Source organism: Dermacentor albipictus, chromosome 4, assembly GCF_038994185.2.
Source record: "Dermacentor albipictus isolate Rhodes 1998 colony chromosome 4, USDA_Dalb.pri_finalv2, whole genome shotgun sequence".
Lineage (NCBI taxonomy): Eukaryota > Metazoa > Arthropoda > Arachnida > Ixodida > Ixodidae > Dermacentor > Dermacentor albipictus.
The window spans coordinates 148,315,855-148,335,786 of NC_091824.1; the positions used below are offsets into that span (position 1 = coordinate 148,315,855).

Here is a 19,932-nt window from a genome sequence, read left to right on the forward strand (position 1 = left end):
CTTGCCTCTTTGTATTTCTTGTTTAAGGTTTTGTGAGGCACTGATCAAGATTAGAAACCGCCATTCAAACGTCGTCCAGACCATGGCCCAGGGTGTCATAGAGCTGAAGGAGTCACATGAGCCGGACCCAAAAACAGAGCACAGTATACAGTACTTCCTGGACCGCTTCTACATGAACAGGATTTCGATCAGAATGCTCATAAACCAACACAGTAAGGCCCGCATCTACTTTTGATGTTGGACGCAGTTCACATTTTGCAACAGTAATTGATTGTTATTGCCGCACAACCAATAAACAGAAAACCCTACTGTGTCACATAAAATTTAGTTCTGAATTTACTTGCTACAAAAACATGCCAATGAATGAATGAATGAATGATCTGATGTCATAATTAAGATAATTTCTGTCTATTGTCATTATTATTAGGCATTCTGGAATGCATGAACACAAAAATATGCAATAGCGTAAGGAATTGCAGAAAAAGAATTGGTTCACGTGAAATATTGCTTAATAACAGATTGCTGCCAATTGACCTTTGCAGTAAACTTTAAAGGAACTGCCAAAGTAGCTTTGGCAAGGTGGCTTCTTATTACATAACAAAGCCGTGAAAAGGGTACAACCAAGATTGTATGCTTGCCCAGTGGGAAGAGACTAAAAGCTACATCAGCAAAGAGGCCATCATGATTGTATTTTATACAAAGAGGTAACAAAGCAAGTTAACAATAGTTGGCTACTATTAAATGACCTACAGATTATACTCGCCATAGTGATGGTGCCAGAGAGTTGAGAAGGGCTGAAAAACTGCAGCCAGTATAGAAACTGGCAGCAATTTGCAGACGATTCGTGCTCGATGCACACTTCATGGCAGACCATAAGCTACAGGTGAATATTGAGTGTGCTTCTTTCTTGCAAAGTTCATTTAGCAGTTTTAATGCGATTAGCATTCTTAGGAGAAGTTCGCCGAGTTTGCGGTATGTCTATCTATCTGTTTGTCCATGCCTAATCTCTTTCCTGCCAACTTGGGTCACTGGGTAGTCCCTGGTCTAATGGGTAGAGCACCGGGCTGCTGTGCTGAGGGAACCATGTTTGAAACCAGCCATTGGACCAACTTGGGCCTCTGAGTATGTGACACTGGGTATGTGTCGCTCTTCAATGAGCCTTTTTCACGCCAACTTGGGTCACTGGGTGTGTGCCGCATTTCACTTAACGCCTTCCAACACCAGCTTAGGTCATCGGTATGTGCCACTCTTCAATTAAAAAAAAAAATTATCTGGCGTTAGGTAGAATAGAACCGATATCATATATATTCCGACAATCTTGTCTGAATATATATATTGCGGGAATTTATAAGCTAGTCTTTGTCATCTGTACATGATCATCATCATGTGGGGTTCATATGGGGTTCTTCTTCATCATTGCTTGTGGGGCTGGCTCTCGAGTGTGATCCGTGCTGTGGGCGTGGTCGGTTCGCTGTATCTTTGACGTGGAATAAACGTTGTGATAACTGCTGCATCACAAGTGGTGGAGGTGCGGGGTATCTTCTGCAGCAAGCAAGTGAAATGGTGCATCATCTGCATGAAGTGAATAGGTCGTGTCAGTCATGTGAAAAACGCGTTGCCGGCAGCAGATGGAGGCGGAGGCCGTGGAAAGAAAATCCCATCCGAATATGAGCTGCTGGGCACATGAACTTAGCACTGCAAATTGTACGTAATGGAGAAGTCCATCGATGGAAATACGAGCAGTGCACATGGCGATAGGTCGAATGGCGGCCCCTTGAGCAGCGAGTAGTGTAATTTCATCATAGGGGGTCGTAACTTTCCGAAGTCGCGAACACAGTTCACGGTGAATAACTGGAACACTAGCACCAGTGTCTATCAAAGCTTCTACTTGCACTCCTTCTAGTACAACCAATATCGTATTGCACAGACGCGATGGAGGAATTTCTGTCCTGTCGTTTGATGCAGCTTTTCCTCCAAAAGCTGCATAATTCATTTTTCCGGACGACGCTCGGCGAATTGAGAAGCAGGTCTTAGTGGGGACGTAGAGCGGCGAAGGGGTGACGGCAAGCGGCGTCTTGCAGGACGGTACGTCTGAGCCGTCTCAGATGCTACAGGAAGCGATGGAAAGTGGCCGTGCAGTGGACCATAAGGACGGCGTTGGTCGTAGAAGCTCCCTAGACGTTGGAAAGTAGCTCTGGGCAAAAAGTCATCCGGTTCGTATACATTATATCCGTGACGCTCGTCTTGCTGGCGCTTGCGGCAAAAGCGTGCTATGTGGCCATGATAGCTGCAGTAGTAGCAGATGGGATGAGGAGGACGCCACTGCGGATAGCTGGTTTGGGTAGGTGCGCTGATAGTCATGGAAGCCATGTGGGCCGGTGTTGGTTTTGGAGGCATCGGTGGAACGATGACTGGAGCAACTGCGGCTACTTGTGCGTACGTTGGTGGGGCCCTACGGGTTAGAGGGTCTGTGTACGTTGCACCAGCCATGGATGCCAATTCCTCCTTGATGACGTTTCGCAGATTGGTAGCCGAGGCATGAGAAGGCATAGGCCCTGCGGCTAAGCCAAGATACTGTAGCTCTTCTCGGATTATTGCGCGTATCATTGCTCGTAACGTAGGGTTGTCGGCAGTAGTGTTGGCAGTGGTGCCTGGCTGCAACCGTACTGATTCGAGTTCGTCAAGGCGCTGGCAAGTAGTGACGATATCAGCGATGGTAGCGGGGTTCTTGATGGTTAAAGCATTGAAAGCAATAGCTCTGATGCCTTTGAGGGTGTGGCGAACCCTCTCTGATTCAGCCATGGCCGTGTTCACGCGTCGACAAAGAGCAAGCAGATCCTCAATGTACGACATATAAGATTCGAGTTGTTGCTTGCGAGTGTCAAGCGTCGTTTTTGCGAGGGCGGAACGCACAGCCGGTGTGCCGAAGATTTGGCGGAGCTGCTGTTTGAAAGCGCCCCAGTTCGTGAGATCAACCTCATGGTTGAAAAACCAAGTCTTCACTACTCCTGTCAGATAAAAGGCAACATGACATAGCTTGGACGCATCGTCCCAACAGTTAGCTGAACTCACTCGTTCGTAGTCGTCTAGCCAATCCTCGACGTCTTCACCGCGAAGCCCAGCAAACAGATGGGGACGCACTGGTGCCCACTGACAACCCAATACGGTGAGGCTGGGGTAGCCAAGGCCGAGGTGGTGGAAGTAGAAGTGCCTGTTGGCTCATCCTGCGACACGCTGGCGGACAGCTGGCACAGTCGGCAACCCGATCGAAGCTCCAGGAGGTTGAGCGGGGAGTCAGAGGACGGAGGACCGAAGAGCACACTCCACCACTTATGGTGCAGCAGTCATCACAACATTTATTCCGCGTCAAAGATGCGGCGAACCGACCACGCCCACAGCATGGATCACACTCGAGAGCCAGCCCCACAAGCGATGATGAAGAAGAACCCCATATGAACCCCAGATGATGATGATCATGTACAGATGACAAAGAATAGCTTATGGATTCCCACACTAATGTGGCATTACACATTAATGCACACATGTGCCATTTAAGAGCTTTGCAGTGGTTCTGCAAGCTGGCGCAGGGCATCCAGAGGGATGTGCAAGAAAGGAGCCCAGCTGCATACATGCCCTGTATGTGACGTGTTGCAGCAGTGGCAATACGGTGTGTTGCAACATTGCTTCAATGCTAATCGCATTAACGTCAACATTCATTGTGGGAAGGTTTCTGCCGCAATTTCTTGAATTTGTCTTTAGTTGTACAAACTGGCACTCAGCATTTCTTGCTTACTTTATTTATGTTGGGCCTAGGAATTCTCATGGCATTTTTTTTAGTGCTGTATGCTTGAGACGAATGCAGTGGTGAAAATGAAATGGTGACGTGAATCCTTATACATTTATTGAGGCTTTCATTTGGTTGGCACAGTCTTTCTGCGTGCAACAGTGCCTGTAGAGATTGAACATTCAGCTTTCCCTTTGTATAAGCAGAGTACTTCCCTTATTTATGTTTCTGGATCATTTTTCTCTTCAGCTTCCCTGTTTGGAAATGAGAACAACACTCATCCCCGAAATATTGGTTCCATCGACCGTAACTGCAATGTTGCAAGTATAGTTGAAGGCAAGTGTTTATTCTTGCAAGTGCTTGTGACTGAACTTGTAATAGTGTGGTACAAGTTTAGTCTACAACCCACTTGTACAACAGAGGCAATATATATTCAAACCTCAATATAACGAGCACGAGTGTAATGAAGTCAACATAAATGTTTCTCGTCAATGCAAGCATGTAATGAATATATATGAATATACATTGTAGAAGTAATTCTGTGTTGGATGCAATTTCATAATAACGATGTTTGACTGTATATGGCCGCTGCTTGTATAAGCTTGTTTGCATGCATATCAAGCTTGTTTACAGTTTGTAATTCTGGAAAAAAGTGTGAACTTGAATACTTGTAAACTTATGTACATTGTTTTTATCTTCCTCTATATTGAACTGATGGCCACTGCCACAGTCAGTTCTGGAAATAATTTATTTGTTGCGGTGAAGCTGAATGTTATTTCAAAATTTTCAGATGCATATGAGAATGCAAAGTTCCTATGCGACCAGTATTATCTTACATCTCCTGGCCTTGTAGTTGAACAGTGTGATGGTAAGTGTTCCACATAAGCTTTTCAATGTCTCCCTGTTGCTGTTTGTCACATTCCACTGTGTTCAAGCTTCACGTCCAGCACTGTGGCATTGTGAGCTGCTTTCCAAACTTCTATGTCATTGTGTTTTCTCTCCTTTTTTTTTTTTAGTGATAGCTCCGAACTCCACCATCTGCATAGACTACGTGCCGTCACATTTATATCACATGCTGTTCGAGCTTTTCAAGGTGAGCATTGTGGAAACATTGTTTTTGCAATAGCTCTTTTATACCTCGAAGTTTGTTTCTTTAGGTAAGTTTCTATTACTCGAACAGTTCAACGCTAGTTTATATAAACACGCAATCCTTGCTCGCCACAGAATTGTGAATATTTCTGAATCTTCTAATAGCCGGAGGTTCTTATAACAAGGTTGCTTTTGTCCCTCAAGCTCTCCCACAGACTGCACCTAATTTTGGACTGCAGCTCATTGGCTGGTTGCATTTCTCTTGATTACTCCACTGCATTCGATAAAGTGAACTAACAACTTTGCGCAATGAAAACTAAAGACACAAGAAAGGTGGACAAAGACGAGTGCTACTTACAACTGTTTATTGAAAGGATAGAACTGTACATATATGTCCTCTTGTTACGCATGTGTATATTGAGCAAAATAAGACCAGGCACATGCACATCAAAGGCGGTTGCGTAAGAAGTTAAATTCAGCATTAAGTAATGAGAGAGAAGGCTCGCTATTCGATAAAGTATGCCACAAACTACTCTTCTGTAATTTAAGCAAAATGAATTAAATGTAGACGTCCATCTTCTCATTTGGCTTGAGTATTTCCTGTCTAATTGTCTTTAATTTGTTGAGTGCAATTCTCTGTCACGTACCACAAGGCCAGTTTTAGGTAGGTCCCCTTCTATTCTTAATATATATATTAACATTCTCTTATTTGCCGATAATTATTGAATATTTAACAAAATTATTAGTAGTGATAACAATGCTAACGCTCTACAAAGTGATCGTGACACTATATCTAACTGGTTAATAAAGGTAAAATTAGACATCCACCCAGACGTAGCTGATTGCTACAAAGGAAACCCTAATGGGTTCCTCGAAAAGAAAAACCTCACAGTTGAAGAAAAATTTGTCCTGGTCCGGGACTCGAACCCGGGACCACTGCCTTTCCAAGGCAGCTGCTCTACCATCTGAGCTAACCATGCAACTAGCAGATGGCAGGGCGAAGCCGAATTCATCAACAACTCAAAGCAAAGGCAAGAGTTTGATGCAACAGTTCAGCGGAAACTTGCAAGGTGAAGAGAAGTATTTAATAAAGGGAAAATGAGACATCTACCCAGAAGTAGCTAATTGCTACAAAGGGTGGATGTCTCATTTCCATTTATTAATTACTTCTCTCCACCTTGCTGGTTTCCGCTGAACTATTACGTCATATATCTAACTGGTGTAACATGTGGCTTATAGAACTGAGCCCTAACAAGCGCACAGCTATGCTTGTAATGCGAACCACATCTGCCTCTTCCTGCTATCTTCTTAAAAATATGGTTCCAGAATCTCTTCCTTCCTACGGGTATCTTGGCATCCACATTATTTCAAACCTTAAATGGACACTGCATGTCAATATCACAGTTAACAATGCTAATTGCATGCTAGGCTATCACCGTCGTAATTTTACTTCTGCTCCTTCCTCTCAATTTGCTAATCTTCAAAACTTTCGTCAGGACAATGCATCTTCTATATGGGATCTTTCTTTACTACAACTGAACTTCTGGACTTAGGTGTTGAGGGCACTAGGTAATAAACAAATAAATTAATGAAAATGCCTTCATTATAGCCTATATTCATTATAAACATATATTTGTTACATACTGATATTGGCAAGAAATATTTTACATTTACTTCATTATATGTAATAAATCGTTAAATCAAAATTCAGCTAATTCCGGCATGTACTGCAAGAGCACTGAACAAGGAACACATAGTAGCATGGAAGACTGAGGTCACCCGCCCTGGTGGCTTAGCTGCAAGGGCACCGTGCTGCTAAGCACGAGGTCCTGGAATCAAATCCTGGCTGCGGCAGCTGCATTACGATAGTGATGAAAAGCAAAGAACACTCGTGTAGTGTGCATTGGGTGCACGTGAAAGAACCCCAGGTGGTCAAAAGCAATTCAGTCTCCTGCTATGGCGCGTCTCACAATGAGATCATGGTTTTGGCACATAAAACCCCGGAATTCGATTACTTTAAATAAGTGCTGAGGTCATCATGAAGAAACGTGTGATGCCAAACTTGACAGATGTGTAATTTTGCTACCTGTCCAACTAACCAGGGGCTCAACTTGTTTTTTGCTTTTATGTACACAGAACTCCATGAGAGCGGTAGTTGAGTACCACGGGACTGAGACCGAATCCAGCGACTTGCCTCCACTGAAAGTGCTCATTGCCCGAGGACGAGAAGACCTCACCATTAAGGTTTGTTGCACAGTCTGTGCTTAAAGATTTTGGAGGCCATGTTCGTGCTCTTGCTCCATCAGACATGCAGAGTGCCAGACATTTGATGAGAACTGGAGATATCTTCATCTTTGTAACAAAAGCTCTGCAGATGTGATTCTTCCATGCAAGATTTCAGTATTGATACCCTAAACTCTATCCTTTATCAGTGTAAAGCAGAACATGAGGTTGCATTTAAGAGGCTGCAGTAAGCGTACAACTACTGAATATAAGTCCTGCGCAAGTCTCAATGTTAACAAGAAGTTATTTGGTACCTATTGAAGCAAAGCTTAATTTCGTGGCCTCTGTCCCTAGGGCTTAGCATGGGTCAGTCGGCCAATCATTTGGCTGCTGGGTTTTTAGCCTTAATGGCTCAATGGGAAGGCTTTGACACTCGCACAGGTGAAGCATAGCGAGACTAGAGGCATGGTGCTGTGTGTTCGAAACCCATCATCAGACCTAATCTCCACCTAAAGCGACAGATGAATGGAACAAACTGCCTGATCCAATAGTTAGCAAGTGCAACTGAAGCTTACAACTTACCTTCACATACAGCCACCATATAGTACTAACCAGCAGTCCTACTCATTGCTTTGTGCTTATTCTTCACCTTTTTAATAGTTTCATTCAAGTTTAATGGTGCTTTTCTATATATAAGTATTTTCTTTTCTGTAACTGTGAAGGTCTGACTACACGGAGTATGAGATACGCATCTCGCTATGCATACAAATCTTTAAGCTCACATCCGTGCAATGAAGGACAACCAGTCGCATGATATTCTCGGAAAGAGACTGGCAGTTTTGAAAATATATAAATGATGTGCACACTTCATTGCGCTATGCACAGCTTATATGTAACTTTCTTATGCTACCTCATTCTATTTATTCTATTAATATTAGAGGTACACAGTGTTTTCAATTTAAGGAAAAATGAGGAAAATGAGCATAAGGAAAAATGAGTGACCTCTGCCAACTCTCCCAAGTATTCCGTAATGTTTACAAATTTGAACTTGTTCTACGATTTTATGAATGTTGCATCAAGTTCTATAAAAAAATAAATTCTGTGCACAGAACTACGATTTTATGAATGTTGCATCAAGTTTTATAAAAATTAATTGTATGCATGGAAAAGTGTTGTTCATCGATCTCCAACACTACCATTGGAAGTCTTGTGATCATGAAAAAACACCAGAGGAGTACGTTCTTCAAGGCAGTTGATAAAGCTTCTGAAGCAAGTGAAATTCACAACAGCAAGGTTGCTACAGAAGTCGCTATAATCTAAAAACAATGTGTTGCTTGTCAGTCTCCATTGTAGTAGTAGTAGTAGCAGTAGCAGTAGCAGTAGCAGTAGCAGCAGCAGCAGCAGCAGCAGCAGCAGTAGTAGTAGTAGTAGTAGTAGTAGTAGTAGTAGTAGTAGTAGTAGTAGTAGTAGTAGTAGTAGTAGTAGTAGTAGTAGTTTGTTCTAATTAGAACAATAAGGGAAAAGAAGGTAGGAAAAGAAGGACTACAGGCATTGTAACAGTGTCACTTCTCAGTAGACACCTGAACTGTCCCATGGCCATGTGAAAAATGCAGATGAAGAGAAAAGATAGGCATGAGAAAAGTTACAATAGAACAGGCATAGAGAAAATAGAAAAATAGTGCCAAGTTTGCTGCTTCTGTGCTGATTCTAGAGATAAATCTTTCGTAAAGTGTGAACGTGCATATTAAAAGACATATGCTCAGAACAAGCATGAAAGGATATGTGCTATCCTACACCTTCAATCGTGTCTGCAAGGTTTTTACGAATTTTAAAGGTTGCAGGGTGGCAGGTATGGTAAATTGGCAGTGCCTTTTATGCTGAGTGTTTTAGCAAAGCCTTTAATCCCTTCAGGAGCCAATCAGTCTTCTGTACATTGAAAATGAAGTTTCACCACATTTCTTGCATATTCAAAATCGTGAAAGCGTACAGCTTCATAATGGATTAATAATTTTTATATCTTCAGTAAGTTTTGTCAAGCTTACAATATGTGGTCTCCCTACGAGAGTTCTTTACAGGAACGTCAGACATGGAAACATCTAGTATGTCTTGTTTAGCGCATCTGTAAAGGATATCTCCAATCACTTGACAAAGATGCCTGAGGTAGAACATTGTGAAAAACAACAAATGAAGTGAACCCACCACACGATAGCACACTGACGCTGGAAGCAGGCACTCAGCCACCTACCTTCCGATTTGTTTTACTAAAACACTTTACTCGCAATATTAAAGTTTGCTGTACAGGTCCAATCAGCGGTGATTTAACAAAATAGTATTAGAGGGATTTTAAATATAATTATTGTCATCAGTGCTTTTGCTTTTGATGCAGTGCCTTGTGCAGAATCAATTCTGCGTATAGCGACTGAAGGGGTCAATCAAGCAATTCTTCGAAACGGGGCACCACAGTAAAAAAAAGGTTATCTTTTTGCATGCAGTGTCATACATACCACGTCCATCTCATAAAACAAACCACCCTCCTCAACAGCAGCGGACCAACCATACGCCGTTTCATAGATATGACGTGTTGCTAACGTGATGCTAAACTCAGCTTCCTTCTTATATTGCCACGCTTGGGCAATTGTTTTTTTTTCTTTCCTTTTTTTTAATGAACTGTTCTGCCTAGATGTGTACTGATATTCACGTATGCTGTATCGCCCAGCTGCCACGCTCTCAAATGAGAGTAGCAGTATTGTAAATAAGTAAATAAATAAATTCATTAATAAATATCAGGCAATTATGAAAGTAAGAAGTTTCTCTCACTGCTTGCATTTGTGACCGAAAAATAGTGCGTCACATATGAAAGCTAGATGTAGGTATGCATCATGTTATTCGATGTAAATCAAGTTTCATTAAATCTCGAGCATGGTGAAATTATTTCAAGGAAGGAAATGGAAATTAACCTATTTACCACCAAATGAACAGTGTGGCACATTTCTGTGACCAACAACCATGGTGTGCCCCTTTGTTTTGAACTGGAAACTTCAAAGTGCAGAAATATGTGATATAACCTCATGTCAGCATAATACATGGAGTAGCTATCCCATAAAAGGCATTGCAGATAAAAAACAACTGCACTGCAAAATGCAGTGAGACTTCTCTGACTACACTACTTGCGTAGCTTCCACAACATTGCCTGCTAATTATGGGATGCAATATATACTAGTAGGGTAGTATTGTTTGTTGTTGCTCCATTCTTTTTGCTCATTTTTGCACACAATCTCAAATGCTGTTAAATCTATACAAGTTTAGCTGTATTGTTTTGACCACTTGCTGCAATTCATATTTCCAGCTGAGTGACAAAGGTGGAGGCATCCCACGGTCTTGCATAGAGCTGTTGTTTCAGTACATGTACTCCACTGCTCCACAGCCTTCAGCGTCTGGCCTCAACTCTGCACCCCTGGTAAGCATGGCTGAGTTGCAAACCAGTGTCACTTGTACAGCTTTTGTATATTTACACGGATGCTTCAGCTAAGTAAGCTCAAAGGCAAGTCCTAAACGCTTGAAAATAAATGAAAATTTTGATGCATGCTAGGAAAAAACTTGCGCTAGTTAGTGCTCGCTCCAGGATTATAACTAGCACTAAAGAGGCACAGAACCAAATGGAGAGAGGCTCAGGACACTAGTGTTGTGTCCTGCGTGTTTCACCAATCTGGTCGTGCATCTTTTCAGTAGTGTTAGTTAGTGCCTCAGTTCAGGTGATGCCATTACTGAAGGTACAGCCCTGCTACATTTGAAATAGAACTCCCAATATGTATTGGAATAAAGTGTAACCTCAATACAACAAATTAATGAATGTAATGAAGTAAATAATGTATGTTCCTCCCTGATATCAGTGAGTAACGGAAATATGCTTATAACAGATATTGGATATAACGAACACATTTTCATTTCTGATGCCACACTTTATCAAAGGTGGCTTGCTTGACTGTGCTTGCAACAGATGTTGAAGGGGCTCCAAGTAAGCTTGATACTTTGATACGTGTTAACATCACTAAAGGAGATGACACACAATCACGAAGAGGACACTGCTTGCACTGGACATAAACTGGCCTTGCTGCAAGAAAGAGCACATGTATTGCAAGTCTAACATTCACAGCAATAATTTGAAAGTGCATCACTTGCAGTCACCCATCATGCTCGCCCACCACGTATCCTCACACTCAAGCAATAAGGTTCTTTTTTCGAGATCCTGATAGGAGGAGTGCTGATGCAGTGCAAAAGGCAGCGAGGGACCTACACATGCAGGAACTAGGAGTATCTTAAAGCTGCAATCTTGTTGCCTATGCTAATGCTAGCCTGCCAGCTATGCATAAATATAGTCTCCATCTGACTTCTTCAAACTGTCTTCTACAGGCTCAAACAGCTTGACTCATATGGATAATTCCACATTTCAATAGAGACAAGGTGGGAGCTTGTTAGTTTTTCTAGTGCCATTACAAACAGGGAAAAAAGAAAGACTATGCAGGGGTTCAATGAGCAATGTTTTATATTCTTAGTTGCCTAATTGACACTGTTAATCAGAGGGGGAAGGAGGAAGGGGGGAAGCCTGAGGTTGTTCTTGTTTGTGCTCTATGGGAGAAACAGCAGGATCAGGTGGGAGCTGAAGTGTTCAAAACAGATGGAAGTTGTATTCCCGAAAGTGCAGTGTGGCAGATGTTATCAGTAGTAACAGGTGCTGTAGTAAGGGTTCTTGCATCTTATGTGAAAATAAATTAAAAATTATAATTAGCATATTCATTTTTATATATATATATATATATATATATATATATATATATATATATATATATATATATATATATATATATATATGTGTGTGTGTGTATGTGTGTATGTGTATGTGTGTATGTGTATGTATGTATACATACACATACACATACATACACATACATGTGTATGTGTGTGTATATATGTGTGTGTGTGTGTGTATGTATGTATGCATGTATGTATGTATATACTTTTGCTTAATGCATATGTAATTCACCAATTTTTTTTAATACTTTAAAGTATTACGATCTGTTAGGACATCCCTCTGCTATTTTCAGGGGTTAGACCAGGACTGGTGGCCTTGTGGCCATTGCATTAATCGAGCAGTGCTCTAACATGCACTAAGTTTTAAGAAAGCATGAAACCTTCATAGTGGATAAAGCCGACTGTTCGTCAGCAAGCATATAGAAATTGTTCTAGCATATTGTGCCAAAGTAGGTACGTAATTGGCATTGCTTAGCTTAATTTATAAATATGTCTTGATTCTAGACCAACGTTTCTATTCCAGAGTTCCAAGTTCGTGTCTCTATGCAGCTTAGAGAGAAAAACAGCATTTGACACTTTGTGGTCATGTTGTGCGAGTCAAAGTGCGAGTTATATTGGAAGCCATGAAAGGGCCAAACTCGTAGAATGTGTAGAATTAGGGTGGGACTTTTTTGAGGATATGTTTTGATCTCTCTTTAGTTCCAAATGCCCACTTCATATCTGCCCTGGGAAAGAACAGTGGTTATCGAGCAGACTGCCGTGAGTTGCCTGCATGTGTAGAAGGATAAAAGGTAGCACTGCATAATGCATGTAGTTGAGTTGAGTTGAGGGTAGGATAGTATCTGTAGATCATGTATCTCTTTCTGCAATTGGTAAATACCTAAACCAGACCTCTGGAACACAGTAAAATCTTGCACTAGTGTTCTATGCAACATTGTCTACAACATACATCCAAAAGCGAAAATCATTATGGTGTCTTTTTTTCAAAAGCAGATGAAACTGACACAATGCAAAAAATAGGCATGTGCCTGAAGTTCAATCTCTGGTTACGAATAAACCTGTTAATGTTCTCGTACCTTTACTTTTGCTAATCTTGTGCTTGCAGTTTTTTTTCTGCCTTTGTAACAACTGCTTTTGTCATTTGCATGATTTCAGGCTGGCTATGGCTATGGTTTGCCCCTGTCTCGGCTATATGCCCGCTACTTTCGTGGGGACCTGATCCTGAACTCTTGTGAAGGATATGGAACTGATGCTCTCATATACCTGAAGGTAAGTGCCTTATAAAAACGTGCACAGGATTTTGTACAGGTATTAAATACATGGACTAATCAAAGCAGCAGCTTTAAAGGTCAACTGCAATGAAAATTTGGCCTGCGTAAAAAGCCTAGTATGAGATAGTGAACGTACTGAGCAGTCTGCATGCCAAATTCTATTTGAAGTGTGAGTGAATGTGTCAGAAAAGGCTTGCAAAAGCAGATGTTTCTGGTGCCTAAAGTGGAGGGAAGAAATGCCTACATTACCGCTTGCCATAAGTTGCACGAAATCCATAATGGCTCCTTGGCATGAGCTCCGATATTGAGCGGCGGCCGCAGCACACTGAAAGTCTCAGAGGCCATTATCTGTCATTTTCATCGTATCTGCCTACCACCACATGCACACGTCGTCAGCTCTGATACAATTTAAAGGCTATTATTAAAGGATTTAGACAATTACCAGCCCTGCAGCTTTACCAAGGTTGCTACAATAGTAAATACTATTAATTTATAACTAATTTAGCCAAGGCGAAGTTTCGTTGCAGCTGGCCATTAAATGGGCACTAAACAGGTACACAAAATTGATTTAGACTGTCAGTCTACTTTCAAAATTTTTGCACATTTATACAGCCGGGAAAGGTTGGTTCTTAGTGATACAATGAAGGCCGGAGCTCTGTGCACTAAGCAAGGTGCTGATAGCATCATTCCGATGTTGTAGATTTCGAGGTACATATTTTCTCGTATTTGAGTCTGTACTGTAAAGGTCTGCAAAAGTAGCGGGGTTAGGTCTTGGCTCGCTGTCAAATGCAGTGTCTATTTTCTTTTATTGAGAAACAGCTTTAAATAGTTTCAAGCTGTTTCTATCAAAATTTGTGTCAAGGGGAGCTGGGGTGTGTGAGCATTTCAGTATGCCATTGCCATCCATCTTTCATTATAGCATCATTATTGGCATGCCAAGCCTCCCTGCTTGCAGTTGTTTGTTAATTATGAAAGTATAATCTACCAAACTAAGTGTTTCTCTTTAATAGTGCTTTATTGAATTGCAGTGATTGAAAAGTGGATTATTGAATATTTTAGGAAAGGCAGCTGCAAATTTTCTCAGGTATGATTGATCATCATCTATCTATGTGCATTCACCTTAAGTCTAAATATCACCTATAGGCAAGCAAGAAATAACTGCACTTCATGAATAATCTTGCCCAGAATCTCGCAAGGAGCAGAACCACAGCAAGTAGTGAACTGATGCTGCATGCATTTGTTGTAACTGACTGCAGACTAAATGCACGTATTTATGCGTGATCGAATTCCACTTTCACAACCACAGAAAATGATAGCCTGTTTTCAGACCTGTTAGTGTAAAAATTTCTGTTGATATGTATAGTGGCCACTTGCAACACGTTTGCCAATAAAGAAGCATAACAAGAATGAACAAAATTATTGGCACCGTTCAATAGTGGCAACTACCATGCATCAAAACTTTCGGTTTAACGAAGCTTGGTTGCAACTCTATTTCCCACGGCAGATATCTGAATACTTAATATGTATCTACGTCTTCAGGCAATCCAGTTGAAGCTGCAGTTAAAGTATGTGCCATAACATCTATTGTATGAATGTATGTTCTGGATAAAAGAAGTACACTCGGCACACATGCTACACATTCTCTTAACGATTGGGTACTGAATATTGTCGCATCGTAGTGACAGTTAAAAACCAAACACTGCCATAAGTGTGAGTTAAGAATTGATCTATTTATTGGGTGAACTTATGCCCAGAAAGACAAATAACACTGCAGAACAGCACCGTAATTAATCATTCAGCCTGGTCTTACAGGTCAAGTCTGTCTGCTATTCGTTTCTCACTGCACATTCAAGAGTGCTCACTGGTGCTTGCACACACTCAACAACGTGCCACACTGTTCACAATGCACGCTTAATTTGATCACGTGTATCTTTTTTGCTATAGAACTAGCGGCAACATTTGTGTAGTTTCAGATACAGCAGGCATTGAGATGCACCGGGTGATAACTTGACAGCAGTGGCAGTCCAGTGAAAATGGACACCAGCATAAGGTCAAACAGTGATTGCTCTCTCTTTTTACAATATATTAATGTAGATTTTTTTTTTTTTCAATGCCTCCCGCATAGCTTAACTATATGAAATGCTCTTGATGCAGGCACTGAGCAATGAGGCCAATGAAATGCTGCCCGTTTTCAACAAGACATCGAGCAAGCACTACAGCTCAGCTGTGGGCGCCAGTGATTGGATCGCACCTCCTCCACCAGCCCCAGCAGCACCCTCGCCCCAGGGCCTCCGCCACATGTCCAACTTGCCCCTCAATGCAGCCAAACAGTCAATGCTTGCACGCAAGTTCTCCCAGCAGCACAAGAACAAGTGAGCGGGCAGGCTCCAACAACCTACCTGTGCAGTAGTTCTAGTTTGCGCCACAGCAAAGCCCAGTGTACAGTAATGCCACTTAAAGTAAACAATTCACCACTACAATCCTGTGTTACAACAATTGCCTGTAAAATGAAACAGATGGTACTGTATTTACTCAAGTAATATGGACACCTTTTGCTCCAGTTTGGGACTTAGGGGGTGCGCAAATCATGTGGGGAGTTTGTGAATACACTTCCGATGACATGTCTACAATGGTCACAATACGCATTATACAAAGAAGAACAAAATGATAATAACAACCAAAAGACCGTCATATTACAAAAGCACCTACTTCGTCTCATCTGAGTTGGACCAACAATAATCCAACCCAGGGGACTCTGAGCCATGATCATCATTACTAGTGTCCAAAACAATATGTCCACAGTTACGTTGAGCACATATGAGACTCCAGTTTTCTTACAACTCGACTCCATGATTTTGGTAGAGACCATATCCCACAATACTAGAGTCCATATGCCAAGCTGGAGGGCTGGCATGGAGTAGCACATGGAGTGCGAAATATGCAAGTACAGTAAAAGTACAGTTAATCCTCAATATAACGAAGTAGGTAAAATCGGCAATGTGTTTCGTTATATTGAAATTTCGTTGTATTGAAATTCGACCTTTTATGCAAATAAGTACAGCCACCGATCTATTTTTCTTACACATAAACTTGCCGCAGAATTTCCCAATTATCGGGCAATTGAAAAAAGCAAATTTGAATAAATAAAACAATTCATTTTGATAAATTTGAGTGTTGGCAATGAATGATAGTTTCATGGCCACAAAAAGCGTTGGCAGCGGGGAGCGAATGCTTCATCTGCCTCCAATGGGTCATCGAAACGCAAGATAATGCAACCTTCGATACTAAACGTGCGGGAAGATGCCACGCCGTCTTAGCACGCCCACTTAGCATACACGGCAGATTACCTCTAAAGCAGGGTGCGCAGCTGCGTACGCACTCAGCCGCTCTTACAGCCATGCGCAGCCACAGCCGTGACGAGTGTCACCTTGACCCTGATGTCCCTCACGCCTGCTTGATCGCGATACCGTGAGCTCGCTTCCCCCTCTTTCCCTTCGCTCACGCAGCGAGGCAGCACTGCCTCACTGCGTGATGCAAAAGTGCACTGTGAGCAAAGAGGTGTGATGCCACCACCTTTTTTTTTTTCTCACCCTCGCACACTTTCACTTACACCTAAAGCAGAATATGCACAGGGTGCAATGGGATCTTATCGTATTTGGACAATTTATAAGGAACATGATGTGGCTTCACTTCGGCAGTAACACTTGTCACGCCGCACGCGACTCGAGAGGTGCATTTGCAAGCAGCCACTTGTAATTCAATCATTTGACCATCTGGGTCCGCGGAAGTTTTCATTTATTGTCTCAGCATTCCTTTGCCGTGGAAGCGAAATTTCGTGATATTGAAATCGCATGCAAACACACTGCATTATATTGAGGCTCTAATTACGTGGTGTTCTATGGAAAAGATGTTATGAAAAGTTATACTTCGTTAGACCGAGAATTTCATTATATCAAGGTTTATGTGTACTTCTTTATAAACCTGGGTAATAAAGCCAGGGTACGTAAATTATATGAGGGCATGAATTACACGAGTAAATATGGTATGCAATATACAGCCGAACCTCTATTGGCAGAGCTGGGTATAACAAATTATTGGGCATAACATATTTTTGGCCTGTATAAGTGTGTAACGAATATATTCTTATAATGAATGTTGGATATAACAGAGGTAGTCTATGTCAGATGTGACCTTGTTATAGTAAGCTCCGATTGTGCAAGCAAACTTATGTGTTACATAACAAATGAGCAAACCATTGTTTTTGTTGTTCTACTGCTTTTCACAGTGTATGGATCTGTAAGCAGCGACACATGCACTAATCAGGGGTTCGCTGCATGTAAGTGAAGTATTTAACCGTTATGCAAAAGGGATCCAGCTCCAGTAGGGATGATGAATTTGTCACTGCTGTTTAACGCTTATATGGGAATCCTGCAATGTTCGCAGCTACCTGTTTACTGGAGCAATGAAAACTACTCAAGACTTGCTCTTTCGACAATAATGCTGAGAAGGCACTTCAAAGCGTTTCTTGCATTTCTGAGCGTTACTGACCTACAAAGGAGCAATGGGTAATGAGATGGCAAGGTGTACCAAATTTGCTAGATCTTGAACAAAAATTACAAGATGTACTACTAGAATACAAGGTTAACCAGAAAATAAGCACTTTCTGCTAGACTTGTGCAATATATAGCCGTGCTTCATGAACACAAGTAACTCATTTGGTGTTTGGACATGCTGATTCCTATTATTTTTTTCTTTTGTAGCATGAAAGCTAGATACTCAAGCCAAGAACTTGCCAATAACAGTGCCTAAAGTGCATATTTTATAATTTTATTGCTGCCTTCCGGTTTGCAATTTCACTTACTGTTATAAATTTTTGCCTAAAAATTTTGTGTCCAGAAATTCTTGTTTCAACAAATTTCATTTTCTCTTATAGTTAGTGCATTGCACGACACTGACATCACATAAAGAGAGAATTTACTTAGCTACATTCCCATATCCTACAGTGTAGCCTAAAGTACTATAATAAAAACTAAATATTGTTTACCTATTTGAAAACTAACTTTCCGATGGGCAAGAGTTAGCAAAAGCCAGTAGAGGTAATTTCACTTATAAGTAAATATCTAGTTACAGTAAACTTCAGAGTGCTCAGTCCTAAGTGGTTTATTATAAGTGTTTGGTTACGATGACGATGGTATGTTACGGTGCGACTTATTCAGTTTTTTTTAATCCCAAAGCAACCAGTGTCTCATTATGAAAAACTGTATAGCACATTAGAACCAATACATAATGGATTCCTTGCGCAGACTGTACATCAGCCTCATGGTTAGAAGAACGAAGCCTTTACACTAAAAATGAAACATTAAGTAAATTCCAATAATCATTGACTGACAGAGCCACTCTTAATGCCCTAGGCATGAAGAAAATGAATCTTGCACTGCATAACTAAGAAATCAATTTCATCACTACTGCAGGGCCTATAAGTCTGTGAGAGAGATTCATTTCACCACAAGCAGCTTACAAATAACGAAGCCATGGAAAGTTAAATGTTCTTCTTAATGGACATGTAAAAATAATGAAGAAATTGGGATTGAAATTGGGAGCAGAAACCGCATCATTGTGCACATGATTCAAAGAACATGAGGAGCTTTTTCCTATTTTTTTGCTATGACTACACAAAGCCAACAGACAGTGAAGCCAAGGAAAGCATAGGGGAAAGTAATTGTTCATAAGGTAAATTTAATTGAACAGTATCTTTTACAGCTAATAGCTGGGCTTGTTGCCTAGCATTAATTTTCTCCATGCACGTGTACTGAGCAGTATATTATTACTGCCTTCAGGACTGGCCCAGAGCAGTGTCTTTGGGAATGCATAGAATGGGACGATAATAGATTAGAGTTCTAACTGCTCAAAGCTGAAGGGACCGGACCAGTATGTCAAAGAAGTTTTCTCCCAAAAAGTATGTGCTACTAGAAAAAAATTGTGGGACAGCAGTGCCAGCAACAGGCACCACAAAGAACGCGTCAAACTTTGTATTTGATAAAGTATCAGTGAATGGAAAGCATTACATGTGGAATGATGAAAAATAAGAGAAAGCAGCCATTCCAAATCGTGTACTGCCATGACAAGGGAAAAGCTTGTACCCGTTGAAGCTCTTGGATGTTAACTGCCGAAGTATTGTAAATAAAGCTGCAGATTTGGAATATTTGATTTCCATTCATGACCCAGACGTGGTAGCACTTACCGAAACCTGGCTCCATGATGGGATATACGACAGTGAATTTGTGCCTGCTTATTTTGAAGTTTATTGTCGGGATCGCACCAATAGGGGCTGCGGCGTTGCGCTGCTGTTTTAAAAAAAAAGCTGAAAGTTGTGCACATGAATGATCCACCTAGCCTCGAAGGTTTGTTTTGCAAGATGTTCACTGATCGACACTGTTTGATGGTAGCGTTGCTTAAAGATCACCAGGTTTCGATTTAGAAGTGCTAGAGCATTTGAAAAAATACATTATGAACAGTACAAACACGAATACCAAGATTATTTTGTGTGGCGACCTCAGTCTCCCGACTATTGATTAGTCTACGTTTTCTGCTGGTAATAGTGATGTCGCTAATAATTACCTCATAGACATTGTGTTTTGCTTTGATTTAAACCAGCTGGTCAAAGATTACATGCAAATTCAGGGTACCAGTATGTCTTTTCTTTATCTTGTCTGTATGTAGCAACATCCCAAGTGAAATTCAGTGCGATGTTGATGG

At 41.3% G+C, this 19,932-nt stretch overlaps 1 protein-coding gene across 1 annotated transcript in view; it reads left to right on the forward strand.

Moving 5' to 3' along the window:
• Pdk (pyruvate dehydrogenase kinase) overlaps positions 1-19,932 on the forward strand; it is a 60,361-nt gene that overhangs the window by 37,538 nt on the left and 2,891 nt on the right. The window contains exons 4-11 of the mRNA XM_065432146.1: positions 28-212; positions 4,034-4,120; positions 4,575-4,652; positions 4,801-4,877; positions 7,010-7,117; positions 10,443-10,553; positions 13,061-13,174; positions 15,331-15,548. Of these exons, the coding sequence (XP_065288218.1) occupies positions 28-212; positions 4,034-4,120; positions 4,575-4,652; positions 4,801-4,877; positions 7,010-7,117; positions 10,443-10,553; positions 13,061-13,174; positions 15,331-15,548 (978 nt within the window). The remainder of the gene's footprint in view (positions 1-27; positions 213-4,033; positions 4,121-4,574; positions 4,653-4,800; positions 4,878-7,009; positions 7,118-10,442; positions 10,554-13,060; positions 13,175-15,330; positions 15,549-19,932) is intronic.